Raw genomic sequence first — 22,035 nt, 5'->3', positions numbered from 1 at the left:
GTCGGTGTCAAATGCCGAGGGTAGAAATAGTAAGAAGAGCAATTACTTAAAAAAAGGCAGCATTGATTTACGTTCAATTTATAAAACTACAAATTATATCAGAAACATTTTATTCATCTTCTTCATCTTTTTCTTCTACGTGTGTCTCTTCGGAGTCACTGTAATAGATAACCATGGTCAGCTTTTCAGGATCTGTGAATGAGGCATCACCGTCTAAAAGTGGATCTTGAATCCATAAACTTGAATTATTTCCAACTCTATTCATTGCATCATAGAACTCTCTTGTTAGATGATCTCTAATTTCAGATTTCATCAATGTCTTCTCTTGGAATTTCAATATTTCCTCTTCCATAGACTCTTTCCTATTGTAACAACCATTTAAGAACATAAATAATTTGCATGATGAAGAATAGACACTTGAACTATTTTCGTCAAGACTATAGATTGAACATTGGACTCCTCTCAAGTTTGTAATTTTACAATAGTTTTGATCATTAAAGTCATTGAGGTGATGGTTTCTTAAATCTATTACGAAAGTATTATAATAATTTGATAATAACACATAAGGACACTTGGTCGAGATAGCATCCCATAGTAATTGACCAAATATATTAGTAAAGCCAAATGAATTCATTGAAATCTTTTCAGGACGGCAATTATTGATATAGTCTAAAATGTTCGAATATCTCACTTTTATAGGTATTGCAAAATCTTTAAATTGAAGAACTATATCTGGTTCTACTATTTTCTCTCCTCTTTCCATTATCCTTTTAAATGAATATTCTTGAGTGGAATAAATAGTTTCATTGTAAATTGTGCTTAACAATGAGGAAGTGATCCAGCAAGTCAATTTATCAGTAATAGCATAAGCAACTGATCCTTTATGATACAATGAATTGTGATAAAAATAAGTCTTTAGTTCAATTTCTAAAATTTGTTCTTTAACAAGTTTTAGACTAGATTCATCAAATTCAAAATCCTTAATATCACCATAAATAGGATAGAAGGTACCTAAATTAAGTGGTAAAACACCCAGCCAATGCAAATTCTCGGACCTATAAGTATCTTTTTTTTGGTATCTTCTTAATATTTGATTTAAGGAATGAACTTTTTTTCGTTTTTGAATTGGTTTAGATGATTCCATCTTTGGAAGTTGAAGGCTTAACGATATAGTGAAGTTAAAATAACTTACTATGAATCTCGTCTTGTTTGGGAACCATTTCCTAAAAATTCCACTACATCTAAATGAATCTATGACTTGATTAAGAGTTTCATTAGTCTCCATTTCTATCTTGAGTAATAAGTGAAAATTCACTAAACGTAAAAGAACTTTTAATGCATAATCCCTTTCGATACGTCCATCTTCGACTAAATCAAGTAACCAAAACTCTTCCAACAATTTATCTACTTCAGTTATATCAGGAGATTTCAAATATTCCTCTAATTCATCCTTTAGCTTATAATACCGATCACTACATTCCCTGCTAATGATAAATGGCTGTATAACACCATCCATCACGGGTACCAACGCATTATAAGCGTAGTCTAATGTGATAATCTCCGTAAGCTTCATGATTTAAGTTGAAACTGGCAATACAGCCACTGAAACGATAGTTTCCTTTTTTAGCTGCAAATAACTGCGTTAGGTTGAAGGGGTCGTGTTTAAAGGATAAGTTTAAAGTAAATTTCTTCAAAATTCGCAGCATTTATTTACTTATCTAAATAAAAAAATTAATAGCAAAACTGATAAATAGTAAAGTTAATAAATAGCAAAAATAATAAATAGCAAAAGTAATAAATAGCAAGACAACCACAATTATTTATATTCTCTTCAATCTAGATTTTCTATTACTCAGGTTAGGAATCTCTGATGATGAAAAAACAGCCATTCTCCAATCAAGATGGTCCTTCATTGCTAATTTTGTGTTTTTTTCTGACCCTACCTTTAAATCATTTGGTTCTTTCATTAATTGATCTTCTTCTTCCCCTTCGTCATCCTCGTCATCATAATAATAATCATCATCATCATCATCATAATAATAATAATCATCATCATCATCATCATCATCATCATCATCATCATCTTCTTCTTCTTCTTCTTCTATATTTAAATCATTTGGTTCTTTCATTACTTGTTCTTCTTCTTCTCCTTCATCATCCTCGTCATCATCATAATAATCATAATAATCATAATAATCATCATCATAATAATCATCTTCTTTTCCTTCTTCTTCTTCTTTTATAAAAATTTCTTTAGTTTTTTCATTATTATTTCTATAAGGTATTCTCCACTTTTTGCGTCTCTCATTCAAAGCCAGGATTGAAAAATCCAAAAATGTAGGTGTTCCAGTTTCAATGATCACATTTTTCTTGGTTATATCCTTATGAAAAACTCCTAAAGTATGAAATTGGTTAATTATCTCAACACCTTTTTCATAAATTTGGAGCTTTTCACTATCACTACCTTCAAATTTGTCTAACCTTTTTCCTGATATAATATGCATAAGCATATAGAAACCGGATATAGGTAATATTTCATCCAGTTTAATAGTCAAATCTTCCACCAACTTATCAATTGAAGGATTGGTTAAAAATCCAAAACTCACCAAATAAGGAATATTTTTAACTGATTTTAGTTTCATATAAGACTGTACTTCTCGTGAAAATGCCTTAAACGAAGTCTTGATACTACCCTCTATTACAGAGTCGGCTTCTGTAAATATGGCTGACCTAACAGGGTCAACCACTTTTAGGATCATTAACTTTTCGCTTTTCTTTTCTTTTACTTTAAATATCGAGCTATTTCTCGAATTCAATCTAGCACCTGATAAAATTCTAGTAATTATAAATTGCTTTTGGAAATCTTCCATAGAATAGTTCAACCACTTTTTACTTTTAATCATTTTTTTTGATTCTTCGTAGTAAAACTTCAGAAACCTATTAGTGATATTTTCCAAATCAGGTTTGTACTTACTAATCACCATTGAAGCTACTGTGCTATTAATTGATATGTCAATGTCGTCAGAATCAATCAATGATTCATTCAATGATTCCCTTTCTTTAAAATTTTCAATTCCTGAATCATAATTAACAACCATTGACAGATTTACAGTACCTGCAAATGAAACTTCAATATCTAAAGGTGCATCTTGAATATATGATTCAACAATATCTTTCAAAACTCTATCTATAGCACCATAGAATTCTTTTGTTATGTAGTTTTTTGCGGTTTCTTTTATTATAGCCTTCTCTTGGAAATTTGACATTTCCTCTTCCATAAACTCTTTCCTATTGTAACAACCATTTAAGAACATAAATAATTTGCATGATGAAGAATAGACACTTGAACTATTTTCATCAAGACTATAAATTGAACATTTGAGGTATCTTAAAACTCTGCAGAGGTTTTGTCCAATAAAATCACCAAGTTCATGTTTTTCTAAATCTATTACTAAAGTATTTTCATAATTTGATAACAATACATAAGGACACTTCTTCATAATAGCAAACCTTATTAATTGACCAAATATTTCAATAAAAGCATATGACTTCTTTGAAATATTTCTAGATCTGCAATTATTTATATACCCTAAAATATTCGAATATTTCACTTCCATAGGAACTGAAAAATGTTTAAAATTAATCAGTAAATCAGGAGATACTTCTCTCTTTGTAGATGAAATCTGCATTCTTACAGCAAGTTCTTGTGCAACATTAATATATTCTTTGTAAATGCGGCTTAACAATTCAGTGATCCGCTTAGTCATATTAATATGAATAGCACTTGCAACTGATTTTTCATTATCAAATGAATTGAAAGAAAAAGAACCTTTTAGATCAATTCCTAGAATTTGTTCTTTAACAAGTTTTAGGCTAGATTCATCAAATTCAAAATTCTTAATATCACCGTAAATAGGATAAAAGCTGCCTAATACAGATGTCATACTATGTGGACGATTCTCATTTACTTGTTTTTGAATTGGTTTAGATGATTCAATCTTTGGAAGTTGAAGGCTTAACGATATAGTGAAGTTAAAATAACTTACTATGAATCTCGTGTCGTTTGGGAACCATTGCTGAAAAACATGAAGACTGCCACAGTTGAATGAATCTATGACTTGATTAAGAGTTTCATTAGTCTCCATTTCTATGTTGAGTGATAAGTGAAAATTCACTAAACGTAAAAGAACTTTTAATGCATAATCCCTTTCGATACGTCCATCTTCGACTAAATCAAGTAACCAAAACTCTTCCAACAATTTATCTACTTCAGTTATATCAGGAGATTTCAAATATTCCTCTAATTCATCCTTTAGCTTATAATACTGATCACTACATTCCCTGCTAATGATAAATGGCTGTATAACACCATCCATCACGGGTACCAACGCATTATAAGCATAACGGAAAGTGATAATCTCCGTAAGCTTCATGATTTAAGTTGAAACTGATATGTAATAGCCCCTGTAATGATAATCAAGGCACCAGTTTAGCTGCAAATACCCTTTGGAGTTACTGCGTATGTTTCAAGGGGTCGTGTCCAACGTACAAATAGGAAAAGCTTTCCATAAAAAGTTATTCTATAGTAATTGTTTATTTACATAAATTCATCTATAACTATTTTAAAATCTATGTATTCTTATATTCTCTTAAAATAACAGGAACTGAAGATGGTGGTAAAGAACCTAATTCAGTAATGACTTTCTTAATATATTCTGGAGGAGTTAAATCATACATGATATTTAAAATATTAAGATTTGGAATATCTCTCCAATTTTTAATGGGTGATTCATCAGTAGTAAGATCTTCATTAATTGAAATATCTCCCAGTTTCTTTTGTTGTTGTTGTTGATGCTGTTGTTGCTGTTTATTCTTTGAATTTGATTTATTTTCTGCTTTCTTTTCTTCTTCACATTGCTTAATAAATTGTTCTAATGCAAATGATTTCTTTTGTGGAGGCTTTTTAGAATTAATACTTTGAAGTAAATCATCTACATCTGCAAGTTCATTAGTTGTAACTGAATCTAATTGAACTTTATCAGAAAATTTAACTGATTCACAACATGTAAGAACAGGAATATTACGAGTATGACACATCATTGCAATTAATGCAGTTCCAACTCTTGCATAAAGTCGACCATTTGATAACATAGCATGAGCACCTAAAAATACATAATCAACATCTTCTAAAATTACAGGAGATAATGAATTTAATAATACATAATGAATTTTAAGATTCAGTTGAGTTATTGGATGTTGTTTAAAACCTTTAGTTGAAATTGATTCAAGATCAGATTCTGGCTCATCACTTTCTGGTATATTATAAGTATTGGCTAAATTAATTAATAATTTTTTACCTTCAAATAAAGGTCGAGAATCAACAATAATTAAATTAAAAGTTTTATCTTGTTCAATAGCACAATATTTAAATAATTCTTCTAAAACTTGAGAATGACCATAAGTTAAAATAGTACAATTATTAGTTATATGTTGAGAAGCAGCTTCAATTATAACTTGATCAGAAAAATCAATCTTTTCCTTTATAAAATCATCAATTTTTGATACTAAAATTTCTTTAGCTTGAATTTCAGTTGTATCAATTGAAATATGAGAAATTTCTTGTTTTAACCATCTAATTGCATTACCCATTGAAACAGATAACGGACGAGCAGTTTTCAAATATTCAATTTGAACTGATAGATGACCAGTTAAATGTCTTGTTAATGTTGTATTAATTGGAGTTTTATAATCATTAATTACAGTTTTAAAAGCTTGTAACATATTTTTTAATCGAGATGTTGAACCAACTATTTTATAAGATGAATATTTTAAAGTTAATGAAAGTATTGCAGGATGAACAATATGAGAAATTGAAGGAGATTGAGCATTTCTTTGTTCTCGAGTTTCTAAATGACTGAAAAGTGATGGAATTCGATTTTTATCTTCAACTTTTATTAATGTTTGATTTAATTGTTTCTTTAATTTGGTATTAGTAGTCACTTGCTTATTCTTTTCTATTTTTTGTTCAGCAATCTTCTTTTGATCTTCAATTGATATACCTTTAGCTTCCTTCTCTGCGGCTCTCTTAGCTGCTTTTTCTTTCTTTTTCAATTCCTTCAACTCTTTATTTGAAAGGGTTTTACCTTCCGATTCAACGCTCCCACTCGCTTCTACAGGCTTTGAATTCTCACTCATTTCTATGGTATTTAAATTAAATATAATTAATTAATTAAACTATTACCATCAGCTATATAGTCTGACTCAGAGATGTTAAAAAAAATTTATACGGTTGAAAAAAAAAACTGTATGGGTGGGTCGTGTACTTATATACAAAAGGGATACACAATACTCCTCTCTCCCCTTAATATTGTGATAATTTAATTTCTGATCCTGATCCTTCAGATAACTCACCAAAGGCACCTCTCTTTTTTGTAGTATCATAAAGTCTTACAATTTTTTCTTGATTTTTATCTTCAACTTGTGAGAAGGCAAATCCTCTTTGTTTTTTAATTCTTTGTACTTGTCTAACTTTTCTAATTGCTCTTTGAAATAATTCCATTCTTGGTCTATGATCTTGAATATTATATTTTTGAATTTCTTGAACATAATGATAACTTTCTGGTATATAACTTCTTTTATAATATTTCCATACTAAATCTCGAAGTAAACATAATACTGGTAAACCAAATACCATTGCCCAAAATGTTAAAGCAGGATATGTAGCATTTAAAACTCCCCAAAATTCTCGAGATATATGAATTCTTGGAGCAATAATTGAATAAATTGGGAAAAATCCTAACCAAAATATAAATGAACCAGGAATTGCAAATAATGTAAATTTTGTCCACATTGATACGACTAATGCGGCTTTACCTAAAGCAGTTAAAGTACAAGTTGTATAAACTGCAACTCCATAAGCCCAATGATCAGCTATAAGACCACTTGAAAGTTGATCTCCATGTTGAAATATAAAAAATGAACATAAGAAAATAAGTCCTGAATGATAAAATCCATTAACTACCCAACCCCAAAATATTGGGACATTAAAGAATTTTCTCAGTTGACCTAATTGATATAATTGTGGATAACGATCTAATAATCTTGCACTAACAAATTGATCAAATACTCCTATAACAAATGGAGGAAATACTGTAAAAAATACATTATATAAAGTCAAAGTCCATGATTCAAATAATGATTGACCAGAAAATCCATTAACAAATACATACCAAAATTGTACCATATATAATGCACAATTTTTATAAAATGAATATAAAATTGCATTTGATATACGATGATAAGACCAAGATCCATGAACAAGTAATAATTTTCTTAAATATTTAAATTGTCCAATTGAAATATCTGCACTTCTAGCTGCTTGCATACCTTCCATACCACTAATTCCAACTCCAACATGGGCAGCTTGAATCATTGATACATCATTTGCTCCATCTCCAATAGCTAATAATAATGAAGATTTTTTCTTTCTTTTAACCATTTTAACAACTAATGCCTTTTGTAATGGAGATACTCTACAACAAATAACAGCTTTACATTTACTACCCAATTGAATAAATAAATCTTCCAATTCTGGTTCTAATGCAAATGATAATGAACGTCCATCAATAATTAATGCTAAAGAAGATTCTAAAGCTCCTTCTTCTAAATCAAATTGATGTTCATTAATAGCTGTTAATTTTTCTTCTAAATTTAATCGAGTATTATTTTTAGTTTCTTCATTAACAATTAACATATTCATATCTTCACTAAGTAATTTACATGACATACCAATATTAATGGCAGTTTCTTGTCTATCACCAGTTAAAACCCAAATTTTTATTCCAGCTTGTTGTAATGTATGAATTGTTTCTGGAACTCCATCTTGTAATTTATCTTCAATTGCAGTAGCTCCTAATAAGAAAAGATTAGTTTCAATTAATTCAGCTATTGAATCTAATTTATCACTTCTATTATCTAATGAAGTTGAAGCTTCATGATATTTAATTGCCCAATCTTGATATTCTTCTTCACTAATAATTCTTGATGCAATACATAAAGTTCTTAAACCTTCAGCTGCAAAATCTTCTAAATGTCTTGTAGTTGCTTCAACAAATGGTTGAAGTTCATCCTTTGATAATCTTTCTAAAATAACTGTATCAGCTCCTTTACAAAAGAGTCGTATAATTCCATCAGGACATCTAAAAATTGCTGACATTCTCTTTCTTGTAGAATTAAATTCACAAATATTTAATAATTCATATTCTGATTTAATTTGTGCTACAGTATTTTCAATGGTAACACCTTTTGGTCTACGAATAATAAATTTATATCCCAAATCAGCAGCTCCTTGAACTAAAGCTCCTTCATCAGGTGATGCAGCTTGATATTTAATTTGACCTGTTGTATCATTAACTTCTGGTATAACTGTATGACAAGTACTTAATAAAGTTAAAAATTCATTAATTATAGCTGATTGTTCCAGTGAAGTATTTCTTAATTCTTGATACATTTCACTAAATGTATGATAACCAATTTCAATTCCATCAATATTTTGGGCTTGACCATCTTCAGGAATTTCAGCAATATAACATCTACCACCAATTGAACAACTTTTAAATTCCATAATATTTCTAGTTAATGTACCAGTTTTATCACTAAATATATAATCAATTTGACCTAATTCTTCAACTAATGATGAAGTTCTAACTCCAGTTGGAGTATCAGTTTCTTCATAATACATATCTAAATCACTACCAATCATAAATGCTTGATAATATTTAATAATTTCAACTGTAACAAATAATGAAATTGGAACTAAATTTGAAAATAAAATCCAATAAGTTAAAAGATCTTGAAAGAATAATTTTGAAGTACTTGTACCTTCTAAATTTAAATAAGTTAATGAACTTCTACTAACTGTACTTTTAATAACATTTCCAATTGATGATACAAGTGATAATACTATTAAAATACAAAATAATGCAATAATTTGTAAATTAATAATTCTTTCAACATCTGTACGTTTAATTGGAGTAGCAGTTGCATTACGCATTAATTTAGTTTCATGACCAGTAAATATTACAATTCCATGAATCCATTGAGTATTTCTTAATGTTGCTCCTCTTAAAAGTAATTGTTCGGGATTAAATGGTACATCAATATTTTCAAAATTTTTTAAAGTTCCTTCATAAGTATATAATGAACTATTTGGTTGTTCAGATAAAATTTCTGATTTTGATAATTTATTTACTAAATCATGAGGATTTAATAAATTAGCAGTTTCTTGATTAGATTGTTTAATTTTTAAATTAGTTTCTCCATCTAAATTAGCTGTTTCAATATAACATAATCCTTCTGGTTCAGATGAACTTATTAATAATAAATCTGCTGGAAATGCTTCTTCATTATTAATTTTAACTATATCTCCAACTTTAACCAGAATCCATTTTTTATGAATAAATTCTCCAGTATGAGGATCAAGAACTTGAACTCGAGTATTATTAAGTTCATTATCAGCATTTGCTCGTTTAAAATCTTCAGAAATTTCTTTTATAGCAGACACTAAAAGAACAATAATTAATGTACCAATTGTAGTATATCTATTTGTTGGTGATACATTCGGTACTTGTTGAATGGCTGAAGTAAATAAAAAGAATAAATTAGCATATTTACTAAATTGTTCAAATAAAAATTTAGGTAAAAATGTTGCAATATTATATTTAGTAGTAGAAATATGATTTCCATAATAACCAAATGATGAATTAGCTTGATGATCTAAAATATGAACATGTCTTGGACCATGATCAATTGGATTTTTGGTATTTTTATTTGATCTTGAAAATACATTTAACTTTCGAAATATCTTTCGAATATCAAAATCAGTCAGTCCACCAACATCTTGATTATTATTATTATTATTATTATTATTATTAATGTTATTGTTATTAGTCATATCTATATAATCTTGATTTCTATTGGATCCAAACAATCGGAAATTCTTAGGTTTTGACCCATTGGTAGAATTTAATAATGGAACTTCTCGAGAATTATTAGTACTATGATTATTATACGTATCATAGGTTCCGGATGTTGTATTATGATGATCATAATCATCATCTGATAAATTAAAATCGTCATCATCATCATCAAAATCATCATTTCCGAATGGATTAATATTAACATTACTATTACCATTACCATTTACTCGTTGAGGATCTGAAAATGGATTACCATTAACTCCATTACTAGTACTAGTACTAGTACTAGTATATTGCTGTTGGTGACTTAATTCTCCATACGGATTATCAGTAATACCAATACCATTAGTAGATGATGAAGGATGTCCATTATGGGGAGGATGCAAATTGGAATTAGCTTCTAAATCTAAATCTATAAGATTAGACGCATCATTAAAAGGATTAGTCCTAGACTTCGCTCCATTATAAGACGACGACATTGTATGCTAAGACCTTTCGTAATTGGTTCCTTTTTCAAATTCACTCGGAAATCAAAACTGAAACAGAAACTGAAAGGCTAAACACAAAACCGAGATTTGTACTTATATGAACAAAGCAATTGAATCTGACTACTTATAGATATAATTATCAATCTATTATAAAATATTCAAATAGTATTTCTTCAGCCTTCAGGTTTCGAGATCACTTCGCTATAGCCCGAGGGTATATGCCGGACAGTGCGAAGACCAGAAAAAAAAGAGCATTCTGTTCGAGTTGCCTGTATTCGTCTGGTTTGTCGCATCGTGATATGTAGTGTAGAATCAATAGTTAAACTAGTAGTTAATTAGTACATTGAGTATGATTGTATATATATTCGTATCTAACTGTTTATGTGCATGAGAATCAATGCTTGTCGTTTGGAAGTATTCGTTTCTTAGTTAGATAAGCAAAAGTATAAAGTAATCAACTGATCTATTAATTCGTAACAGTAGTAGAGATTAGGTTTATATAGAAAGAGAAGAAGAAGAGTATTAAATATAAATACTAATACTAATACTTAAACGGATAACCTTACTTAGTTATAAAGTAATTACATTACCAATCTTTTATTGAAATTTACTAATTTACTCTAAATCTGACACCATATTCATGTTATCTGGAATAAAATTGGTATGCGACACACGACTTGAGTCATAGCTGAAAAATTGGAGAAGTAATCATCATTAGATATTTACTTATATACTTTAAATAAGGCTTTAAACTCAGTTATACGTATAAGATGTCTTCAGCAGCAGAAACTATAGCCATAGAGGCCTCATCTGCATTTGGAATATTAAAAACTTTAAGTAATGACGAAAGATCTTTTGCCTTACAAGCCATTCATGATGGATTAAAGGCTCATAAAGATGAGATTTTAAAAGCTAATCGAGTTGATTTGGAAAATGCTATTAAGAATGAATTATCTTCATCATTAATTAAAAGATTAAATTTAGAAGATAAAGGTAAATTCGATAGTATGTTACAAGGAATATTAGATGTAGCTAATTTAGAAGATCCAGTAGGTAAAATTACTTTAGCTAGAAAATTAGATGATGGATTAAATTTATATAGAATAACTGCACCTATTGGAACATTATTAATAATATTTGAATCAAGACCAGAAGTTATTGCTAATATTACTGCTTTAGCCATTAAATCAGGTAATTCAGCTATTCTTAAAGGTGGTAAAGAATCTTATCAAACATTTAGAGCTATGAGTTCAGTAATTTCAAATATTTTAGCTGAAAAAACCAAAGTTCCTAGTCATGCTATACAATTAATTGAACTGAGAAGTGAAGTTAGTGATTTATTAAATCAAGATAAATATATTGATTTAGTAATTCCAAGAGGTTCAAATGAATTAGTTCGTAATATTAAAAATTCAACTAAAATTCCAGTTTTAGGTCATGCTGATGGAATTTGTTCTATTTATGTTGATGAAGAATTTGATTTAAATAAAGCCATTAAAATTATAATTGATTCTAAAACAAATTATCCTGCTGGTTGTAATGCTGTTGAACAAATCTTAATTAATTCAAAAGTATCTAAGAATCAAATAAATTCTATTATAAAATCATTGGTAGATGCAAAAGTAATTGTTCATGTAACAGATGAAATTAAAAATGATATCCTTGAATTTAAGGATGAAACATATATTCAATCAGTTGAAGATGATTCTTTCGATAAAGAATATTTATCGTTTGAAATTGCCGTCACTTTAATTGATAATGTAGATAAGGCAATTCAACATATAAATTATCATTCATCTAAACATACTGATTGTATAATTACTGAAAATAAAGAGACAGCCAATAAATTTTTAAAAGGTATTGATAGTGCAGGTGTATATTGGAATTGTTCTACTAGATTTGCTGATGGATTTAGATATGGATTTGGAACTGAGGTTGGAATTAGTACTAATAAAATTCATGCTAGAGGTCCTGTAGGATTAGAAGGATTAATGAGTTATCAATATCAATTAAAAGGTAATGGACATATTGTTTCTGAATATGTTGGAGCTGGAGGTTCAAAAACATTTGTTCATGAAGATTTAGAATATTAAACTTTTTAAATTGATGGAGGGAAATCAGGAAAATAGTTGACAATTGTTTCTATTTCTTGTTGTAATAATCTTTTAGAACTCCATTGTTTTATAGTGTACATATCAGTTAAAGTTTTAATCCATGACATTCTCTTTTCAATAATTGGTAAATTATCGTTTGGATCTATTTTATCAACAAGTTTTAGTTCTCGTAATTTGGCTCGTATAGCTCCTAAATTCTCTACAGCAATATTTAAATCTACCCCATTTATGAATTGTTTTTGAATTGAATCTTTAATTAATTTTGATAATCTTGGAGATTGACCATTAGTTGAAATCATAATTTGAAGATTTTTCTCATTTATCATAGATCCAAAATAAAAGTCACAGAGATGAGGTTTATCAGCAATATTACAATTGATTCCAAGATACTTACATTGATAATAGATAGCAGTTGATAATGTATAATCATCAATACAACAACATACGATTTCAAAATTTTCATTATTTATTTGTGCTTGAATTTTTGAATAGATTTCTTCATTATTAATATCTTCAAGATTCGTTATCAGTACTTGATTGGTAATTTTATACATAAGTAAATCATTAGGAATATAATTTCGAATAATATAATTTTCAAATTTACCTTGTTCATTCAATTTAATAATATCAGGATGAATATTACCATTTTGACCTGTTATAACTGTAATTTTGGCTTGAGCTATTACAAGATGATTGATTCGACTTAAGGCCACATCTCCTGCTCCAATGACTAAACAATGTTTGTCTTTGACTTGCCAGGCTAAAAGTAGAGACCCTTTTGATTGAGATTCAGACATGCTTACCTCTACAATAGATACTTTGATCTAGTTGAGATGGGTTCGATAATTTTTCAAACACCGCGAGTCTCTCCGCAAAACGCAACCAAAAAATGAAATACACTACAGAAGGGTTTAAGATATTCAATTTAATACTAGTAAATCATACGAGTATGTCATGTTATCATCATAACATGTCAGGCACAATTGTTTTCATGATGATTTCCACTACGCATACTACTCATACTATTCATACTATTGATCAGGATACACACGATTGATTTAACCAGCATTCCCTATAACCTAAACCCTTACACAATATCGGCTGGTCATATAATGACTTGTATATTCCAGAAATAACTCTCAAAAGCTTAATGCACCATATATTAGACTCTACAGCAATAATAATAAAGATGCCTGCAGAGAAAAGTTTAAGTGATAACAATTTCTTAAGTATTACTAAATATACATATGAGCCCTTAATTATTACCATACAATGTTTCAAAACCTTTACTGAGAGGGGCGCGCACGAGTCGGCTGTGGAACGGTCGGTAAAGCGAGTTCCGATTCCCAGTGTCAATGAAAATCAAAATTGAAAGATAACGTGAGATTACACATGTTTTTCACTAAAAAAAATAAAAATAAAATTAGAATTAGAAATAAAATTTAAAATTAAAATTAAATTGGACTTAAAAATCTAAATTGAATTTGGCTGAAAATGGAACACACACCTTTAGTCTGTTGCCCCTCTTATGTATGATACAGTATGATTTTATATGGATGTAGATTTTAGTCTTATCTGGATTTCTACAATCTCTTTACTGCCTCTCCCCCCTCCCATTATTGTTAATATCTCTATAGATTCACCACATTTATTTGCACTATATATCCCATAATTTTGTGTACAGATCCAACTTTGTGAGCACCGGGTCGTGGTTATCGCTCATGATTACCTTGACTCATGTACACACTATAAACTTAGACACCCAATTACATCTAAACTTGTTAACAAAGTGTTTCTATCAATATGTAGTGTAACCAGTTGCAACTGAACCATATATATATATATATATATGATATAACTCAAATGTTTTGACAGCAATCAACTCAACTAACTTAATCACTTAGTCATGCAACGAATCACTTGTACACCTCTCTAAAAAAACTCTCACTAAGGAAAAAGTTTGTTTTGGGAGTCACAAAGAAAATTTTTAAAATTTTGGAGAACAACTAATAACCAGTTAATTGTAAAACTTAATTAATTTTTATCCACTACATCCCCATAATTAGCCTTAGCGATAATCTGTCGAGGTACAATCTTCTCCTAACTTATATTAAGCCGTATACGGTAATAGTGTACTATCCATTATTTACTAATTAAGTCAAATATTTAAAACAAAAAGTAATCCAGGTTTACTCCACTGGTATAGACTTTCAACCTTTATTCCGACTCCAAGCAACGACAACTGTCTGAGCCAAGTTTGTCGGTTCTGGTGTGATTCATTCATTATAATAAATCAATTCATTCATTCTTATTATCAATATGCCACCATTTTCTCGAGTTGAAAGACGTGAGTCTATGGCAGAAAGAAGACCCTCAATGTCTTATACTCCACCTGTTATTCCTCATTTAGAAGGTTTAGAAAAACCTCAACAAAATCATATTGATCTTGATCAAGCAGATGTTCTTATTTTAGGAACTGGACTTATTGAAAGTATGTTAGCAGCTGCTTTATCATGGCAAGGAGTTCAAGTATTACATATTGATAATAAATCATATTATGGTGATGCAACTTCTACTTTAACAATTGATCAATTAAAAAAATGGTGTATTGATGTTAATCAAGGTAAATTACCAAATTTTCAAGATGCTCAAATTTATATTCCTGGAGGTAAATCAACTAATAAATTTAAGAGTAAAGATTATGGAATTGATTTAACTCCAAAAATTATGTTTTGTAAATCTGATTTATTAAGTTTATTAATAAAATCAAGAGTTTATAAATATTTGGAATTTCAAAGTCTTAGTAATTTTCATGTTTTTGAAAATGATGATTTTAATCAAAAAATTACAAATTCTACTTCAAAAGAAGATATATTTACTGATAAATCACTTAGTTTAATTACTAAAAGAAATTTAATGAAATTTTTAAAATTTATTTTAACAGATAATAAAGATTCTGATAAAAAGAGATTAATATTTGAAAATTCAAAGACTAATATTATTGATTTTCTTACTAATAATTTTAATTTAGAATCTCCTCAAATTAATGAATTAGTTTATTCAATTGGTTTATGTATAAAACCAACTACAAAGACTCCCGAAGCAGTAGCAAAAATTAAACGATTCTTAGTATCTTTTGATGTTTATGGAAATTTCCCAGTAATGGTATCAAAATATGGTGGACCAGGAGAAATTTCTCAAGGTTTTTGTAGAAGTGCAGCTGTAGCTGGTACTACATATAAATTAAATACTAATCTTATTGATTATGATCCAAATCTGAAAATTGCAAGTTTTAATGATGGTTCTAAAGTTAAAATTAATGAAAAAATCATTATTAGTCCAACTCAATTACCTAAATTTTTACAATCATCTTATAATCAATTAGTTGATAATTCACTTCCAACTTATAATATTACAAGATTAATAACTGTAGTTAGAAGAGATTGTAAAGAATGGATGTCAAATCAAGAATCTTCAGCAATTGTTGTATTTCCTCCATTATCATTACCAACTCAAAATAATCAATCAGTTCAAGTTATAATTCAAAATGGTGGAACTGGAGTTTGTCCTAATGGTCAATCAATTTGGTTTAGTCATACAAGTGAACCAGATTTAAATAGAGCTAAAGCAGATTTAGAATCAGCTTTTGAAAAAATGGAAGCTTCATTATTAAGAGAATCTTCATCAAATTTAGAAAATGGTTTAGATGAACAAGATTTTAGATTAAATCCAAATCGTCTTAGTAGCACACCAATTCTTGTTAATTCATTTAAATTAGGTGAACAATTACAAAATTTTGTCCCTAAGGAAAAATTAGAAATTGTTTGTAAAGTTGGTTATGTTCAAAAGACTTTAATTAATCCTGATTTAACTAATGTATTCCAAGCTACTGAATCAAATAATATTATTCTTAAATCAATTCCTGATTCAAATAATAATATAATCTTTACTAATATGTTAAGTTCGGAATTAAGTTATGATGGAATTATAACTGAAACCAAATTAATTTATTCAAAAATTACTGGATCTGATGAAGATTTCTTTGATGTTGATTTTGAAGATGAAGAAGAATTTGACAATAATAATGGTGATTCTAGTGCCATTGATGATTCCAGTTCAACGGGTACCAATGGTGGTGCCTCAGCAATAACACAATCTAAATCTACTACTTCAATTGGTGGAATTGTAGGAGGTGGAGTTGTTGCAGGTGATGAAAATGTCATTGAGGATTCGAGTGAAGATGATATGGCCATAGACGATGATGACGAAGATCACGATGTTAATGATAATCATGAGCCATTTGGTACTGACGTAGACAACATGGAATTATGAGACTTTTGTTTGTTTTAATTAAATTTATCTATCAGACTATTCTTTTTATCCAGTTACTATATTGTTATTCATAAAGCTATATTTATCAACTATTGTTTTTTTTACTGTTATCATTCTTCCTTATATTATTCTCAAATTTACTGTATCCATTAACTAATTTCAATTCTTGTTTGCTTGATTTTGTTTGTTCTGTGTTGTTATCAAATACTTTAAACTTCCTTATCACATTTTAAATAAATATTTACTTTTACTATTCCAATTCCAATTCCAATTCTTCTACAACCATCCTAATTATTCTAAATCATACTTTCTTAACTATTTATTAATTACGTTCATGTGCTAATAGTATCTATCAATTTCTATATTGTTATTAATAGTTATATTAAATATTTTTATATATGCCTCATCTTTCTTTAATTATTTTAGATTTAGCCCAAATTGATGATATATTTGGAAACAATATTATACTATAATTTTATTTTACTATATTATTTTATAACGAATCGTGTATGGCTGAGTCAATTATATGTTGGGAAGACTAATCTCATATAGGCTTAAACATATTACCCTCGGTGGAACCTTAATAAATATTGTAGTTACTATTATTAGAAGTAGTGAGATAACAATTCCTCGTATCTATGAAACTGGTTTCTTCAATGATTATGATGATTTCATTATATAATTGTAGTGGAGAGGCTTTCCCACTAACTTTAACTTGGATTTCTCTCATGTATCTTTGAAATATTCAGGGTCTGAATTGCAATGAAATTATTATATATCATGACATCATATTTTTTAAAAGATGCGCTTTTTTTTAAAAAATAGAATCCCCGTTACATGCGCTATCATGGTTCACAGGGGGATAAAGAAATTAGATTACGAAAAAGTTTAAGTTATTATTAGTCAAGGCTGGCCAAGAGAATCATTAATTACAGAAATTAATAAAGATAACCATTTTTCTTTTATATTACATTTATTTAGTCATTACACGCATTAAATATTAAAGAGACACATACTAGAATAGCTCGTAAAGAAGTCCCGTCATAACCAGCCTATCTAATGGAAATTCTTTGAGCTTTCTATCACTTTGAACTATTCGAAGAAGACAATTAACATACCCTTCTATAAGAAATGACATCTCGTCTGCTAAGTCAGTAATAGTAGTCCCAGGACAATCTCTCTGTCGTTCATCATAATAAGTATCTAGTTTACTCTGTAGCACTCTTTGAACTAATTTTAAAAATCGACTTTTGAAATTTAATAATTGATTATATCTCTTTACTTTAGTTGGTTGGAATTCAAAATAGAACTTTAACACATCATCCATTTGTCCACTAAATGATATCATAAATTCAAGAACTTCTTTATCTTGGGCGCCGATCATCTCTTCAAGAGTATCGATCTTCGAGTTAATATAATCGCCAAGCTCTGGGCCAAGAATAAATGTTTGATTGAACACTATTGTTTGTAGTTGCTTCAAAGTATTATATGTATATGGTTTTATTTTTGTAAACAGCCTAGAATCTAATAATGATTCAGCTATAGAAATTTTTGTTTCTTCATCTACAATTCCTTGGCATTCAACATATGCATTTAATGCTTGATACCATTGGATAAACATTTCTAATGCTAAAGTTTCAACCCCGCTCGTCTCATAAGTCTTATTTCCTGAGAAATTGCCATACATTGAATCAGGCTCCTGCCGTACAGGTGATACAAATGTATGAACTTCAACGTTTGCAAATGGTGACATGATCTCTGAGTATTATATATACTCTATGCCAAGCTCAATAACAAAAATATTACCTTGGTGGAAATTGTCTCATATATATATTAAGATGGCTTATAATATTCTTACTATTAATGTAACCTAAAACGCAAAACTTGACGAGAATTTGCAAGTCTTCAATGACGTAAGGTCGCTGGAAAATATTACAAATGCTTTGCCACATTAGGAAAATTAATGGTGCGCACGGTAGTTTTTACGAATTGACAACGAAATTTCAATTTGGTGCACTGACAGCAGTTATAGTATGTCTAGACCAACCGAATAAAAGCGGTTCAATTTGCGGAACAATGGAATGGCTTATAAGCATATGCTAGGCGAATCCTCGGATAATCGGTGTAATAGCTCCACTCTCCACTCTCCCTATAATCCTGTCATTCTCCTCCTCTTGTGAAGGAGTCATTAGTTCTGGTTAACTTACGATTTTAAAATATTATACTATATTATATATTAGATATGTAAGATAAAGACGTAATTAAACTTGAAACTCAAGTACTAGGTGTTCAATGTTTAGCAACAAAAGAAACTACTATTTATAGTGCTACTCGATCGTTATGTTTATCACGTGCGTCTACTGGTTACAAGGGTTATAACCCTAGTAGCATTACTTTTTTCTGAACCTTTCGCACGACCCAACTCTTCCACTATGGTTGTGTGCCAGAGAATGAAAAATTTATCTAAACCCTATAATCAATTTATTGATTTATATGTTTTTTGATTCTGTACTGAGCAGTTAATTTATACCTGTCGAAGAAGTCGAATAGTAATCATTATGTCTGACGTTGAACAAGAACAAATCGTTGAAGAAGTTGCCGTTGAACAAACCGAAGCTGGTTCAATCTCCATTGAAGATGCCTTAAAGGTTGTCTTAAGAACTTCTTTAGTTCACGATGGTTTAGCCAGAGGTTTAAGAGAAGCTTCTAAGGCTTTATCCAGAAGAGAAGCCCAATTATGTGTCTTATGTGACTCTGTTACTGAAGAATCTATCATTAAGTTGGTTGAAGCTTTATGTAACGAACCAGAAGAAAAGATTCCTTTAATCAAGGTCTCTGATGCCAAATTATTAGGTGAATGGGCTGGTTTATGTCAATTAGACAGAGAAGGTAACGCCAGAAAAGTTGTTGGTGCTTCTTGTGTTGTTGTCAAGAACTGGGGTGCTGATTCCGATGAAAGAAACATCTTATTAGAACACTTTTCCCAACAATAAATTATTTAGAAACAAGATATTTTATCGAGTTTATTAAATCATATTTATTGTAAATCAAAACAACATTAAAACCATCATCATGGTTTATAGCATAATTAATGAAAATATTTGTGTATACTAATTAATAAATACTATTACTGTGGTTTTAAACTTAAGTGAACTGACCTGTAGTCTATATTGTTTATATTTTATAGATTCATCTATGTTAATTAAGTCTATTCATTAACTTATTTAAAAGATAGCTCTTCCTAATGATACTTTAAGTAATTCACTTAGAATAGTTGCAATTCGTAAATTGAACCATATATAGTAATGAGGTAACAAAAAAATTACCAATGCGCGTAGACCGAAATGGATATAAATCAAAACAATCTTTAACAACTAGTTCAACCAATTAACACTACTAACCAACTCAATTAATGATATAAGAACCCCAATGTCACTTGACGGTAGACTAATACGAAAGGAGTCCCGAATAAGAGGTTCAGGGTATGTTTATTAATAACAATAAATAGTATTTATATGTAAAATAATCTTTACTAACATTTATCAATATAGAACCAGAAATGTACAAGTTAATGAATTTAATATTGCATCTAAAAGAAAGAAGAAACTTCCTAGAGGAGTGGATAATTTAAAGTCAGCATTAATTAATCCAGATAGTATTGAAAATTTGCCTAGATTAAGAACAAGATCAACTAGAACAGTAACAAATTCAAATGGTAATGAACCTATAAATGAGAGATCAAGTACAACCACCAGTAAATTAAATTTACAAGCTAGTGAAAAGCATAAAGTTCCAGTTTCAAGAATCACACTGCTTGAAGATACCAATGAGAATACAACTCCTGCTCATCAAATACAGCAATCTGTATATGATGAAATAGATCTTTTTAATAATAATAATAATAATATTTCAGAGAATGAGTATGGTGATAATTTAAATTATGATATAAATGATAGTATATATGAAGAACAATCTCAACCAGATCAAGTGAGCATTCAATCACTGACTAAGAGGCGACCTGGGAGACCGAAAAAAGTTATAAAACCTCGAGATGCTAATAAGAGACCAAAAGGTAGACCCAGAAAAGTTGTATCACCAGTCACCTTTCCAGATGAGATACCAACAAGAAAACCAATACCAAGACATAGTAAACCCACCAAATTGAATGAAATACCGAGTGATGATGATTTAGAGGCATCATTAGAGAATGATACTATAGAATATAATTCAAATTCAAACCCAACTACACTTGTTAATCGTACTTTAAAAGGAAGATCTCGTCTAAAGGATATATTAAGTGGTGGTTCTAATGTTGAACCAGCTAACATACAAGAAAAGATTGCCAAAATATCAAAGAATGTTAATGAAAGACAACGAAGTCTAGATAAATCTAAATCTCAAAGTAATAGTGGTTCAAGAAGAGTACTTCGATCAAGAGTAACTCCAATACCAACGACGCCTCAAGCAGCTCCTATACCACTTTCAAAGACTAGAATAAAAGAAAAACAAAAACCATTAACAATTGATATTGAGAGATTAAAGGATGATAATAATCGTGATAAAAGATTTAAGATCAATACATTAGATGTATTAAGTCATTTAATTAAACAATTTGAACCTCAAGAACAAAAATCAAAATTAATTAAAGAACATATCTTACAAGAAGAATTTAAGGCTCACGTTCTTTCTCAAGTACAATATTTGCAGGACATTTATTCTACTATTGGAGATCTCGGATCAAGGATTTCACAAGTTCAAAAATTAAAGAATCAGTATCGTAAGAGAATATTTGATTTACGAAATGATCATGCTAATGTTGGTAATGAATTAAATATTATAAGACAAAATTATCAACAAGATAAGAAAAAGATTGAAGATCTTGGGTTTATAAATGAACAATTACAGACTATAATACAATCAGCTCAATCAACTCAATCAGAGGAGGAGAATAATAATAGTAATAATAATAATATTGATAATTTAGTTCAAAATGAACTAGTGGATCTTAATAGAATAATTAATCCTCAAGGAGGTATATTTAACAAACTAAAAGTTATAAATGAGAAATTAACTCTTATAAATACTGCTCTTGAAGAGTAAATAGTTTATAGTATATACGAATAT

General features: G+C 29.2%; 10 protein-coding genes across 10 annotated transcripts; 4 read left to right on the top strand and 6 right to left on the bottom strand. All coding sequences in view use genetic code 12, as the record gives it.

Moving 5' to 3' along the window:
• Positions 1-14: 14 nt before the first annotated feature.
• Positions 15-1,696, bottom strand: RJT21DRAFT_17403 (uncharacterized protein). The gene has a single exon (XM_064883564.1). The coding sequence runs from the start codon at positions 1,571-1,573 to the stop codon at positions 110-112; it is 1,464 nt and encodes a 487-aa protein (XP_064741773.1). The 5' UTR covers positions 1,574-1,696; the 3' UTR covers positions 15-109.
• A 124-nt stretch (positions 1,697-1,820) lies between these two features.
• Positions 1,821-4,433, bottom strand: RJT21DRAFT_4958 (uncharacterized protein; the record flags this gene model as incomplete). The annotated part of the gene is made up of 1 exon (XM_064884823.1): positions 1,821-4,433. The coding sequence occupies one exon, from the start codon at positions 4,431-4,433 to the stop codon at positions 1,821-1,823; it is 2,613 nt and encodes an 870-aa protein (XP_064741772.1).
• A 98-nt stretch (positions 4,434-4,531) lies between these two features.
• On the bottom strand, positions 4,532-6,278 carry GCD2 (translation initiation factor eIF2B subunit delta). The gene has a single exon (XM_064883563.1). The coding sequence runs from the start codon at positions 6,193-6,195 to the stop codon at positions 4,630-4,632; it is 1,566 nt and encodes a 521-aa protein (XP_064741771.1). The 5' UTR covers positions 6,196-6,278; the 3' UTR covers positions 4,532-4,629.
• RJT21DRAFT_92132 (aminophospholipid-translocating P4-type ATPase) lies at positions 6,240-10,602 on the bottom strand. Its single transcript, XM_064885663.1, has 2 exons — positions 10,321-10,602; positions 6,240-10,203 (listed from the first exon to the last, which is right to left on the bottom strand). Exons 1-2 carry the CDS (start codon positions 10,454-10,456, stop codon positions 6,362-6,364), a joined length of 3,978 nt encoding a protein of 1,325 aa, XP_064741770.1. The 5' UTR covers positions 10,457-10,602; the 3' UTR covers positions 6,240-6,361.
• A 187-nt stretch (positions 10,603-10,789) lies between these two features.
• On the top strand, positions 10,790-13,013 carry PRO2 (glutamate-5-semialdehyde dehydrogenase). The gene has a single exon (XM_064883562.1). The coding sequence runs from the start codon at positions 11,236-11,238 to the stop codon at positions 12,556-12,558; it is 1,323 nt and encodes a 440-aa protein (XP_064741769.1). The 5' UTR covers positions 10,790-11,235; the 3' UTR covers positions 12,559-13,013.
• Positions 12,564-13,725, bottom strand: MET8 (bifunctional precorrin-2 dehydrogenase/sirohydrochlorin ferrochelatase; the record flags this gene model as incomplete). Its single annotated transcript, XM_064879746.1, has 2 exons — positions 13,184-13,725; positions 12,564-13,075 (listed from the first exon to the last, which is right to left on the bottom strand). The coding sequence occupies exons 1-2, from the start codon at positions 13,374-13,376 to the stop codon at positions 12,564-12,566; spliced, it is 705 nt and encodes a 234-aa protein (XP_064741768.1). The 5' UTR covers positions 13,377-13,725.
• Positions 13,726-14,577: 852 nt separating this feature from the next.
• RJT21DRAFT_17373 (GTPase-activating protein) lies at positions 14,578-17,174 on the top strand. Its single transcript, XM_064883559.1, has one exon. The coding sequence runs from the start codon at positions 14,899-14,901 to the stop codon at positions 16,909-16,911; it is 2,013 nt and encodes a 670-aa protein (XP_064741767.1). The 5' UTR covers positions 14,578-14,898; the 3' UTR covers positions 16,912-17,174.
• Positions 17,175-17,760: 586 nt separating this feature from the next.
• On the bottom strand, positions 17,761-18,757 carry RJT21DRAFT_17375 (uncharacterized protein). The gene has a single exon (XM_064883560.1). It carries the CDS (start codon positions 18,662-18,664, stop codon positions 17,927-17,929), a length of 738 nt encoding a protein of 245 aa, XP_064741766.1. The 5' UTR covers positions 18,665-18,757; the 3' UTR covers positions 17,761-17,926.
• Positions 18,758-19,412: 655 nt separating this feature from the next.
• RPS12 (40S ribosomal protein eS12) lies at positions 19,413-20,107 on the top strand. The gene has a single exon (XM_064880950.1). It carries the CDS (start codon positions 19,470-19,472, stop codon positions 19,902-19,904), a length of 435 nt encoding a protein of 144 aa, XP_064741765.1. The 5' UTR covers positions 19,413-19,469; the 3' UTR covers positions 19,905-20,107.
• Positions 20,108-20,240: 133 nt separating this feature from the next.
• Positions 20,241-22,033, top strand: RJT21DRAFT_124738 (uncharacterized protein). The gene is made up of 2 exons (XM_064882797.1): positions 20,241-20,393; positions 20,463-22,033. Exons 1-2 carry the CDS (start codon positions 20,341-20,343, stop codon positions 22,009-22,011), a joined length of 1,602 nt encoding a protein of 533 aa, XP_064741764.1. The 5' UTR covers positions 20,241-20,340; the 3' UTR covers positions 22,012-22,033.
• The last annotated feature ends 2 nt before the right edge of the window (positions 22,034-22,035 follow it).

Source organism: Scheffersomyces amazonensis, assembly GCF_036850825.1.
Source record: "Scheffersomyces amazonensis strain UFMG-HMD-26.3 chromosome Unknown RJT21scaffold_1, whole genome shotgun sequence".
Taxonomy (NCBI): Eukaryota; Fungi; Ascomycota; class Pichiomycetes; order Serinales; family Debaryomycetaceae; genus Scheffersomyces; species Scheffersomyces amazonensis.
Note: the sequence above shows the minus strand (reverse complement) of the source record. Positions and strands in the feature narration are given on the sequence as shown.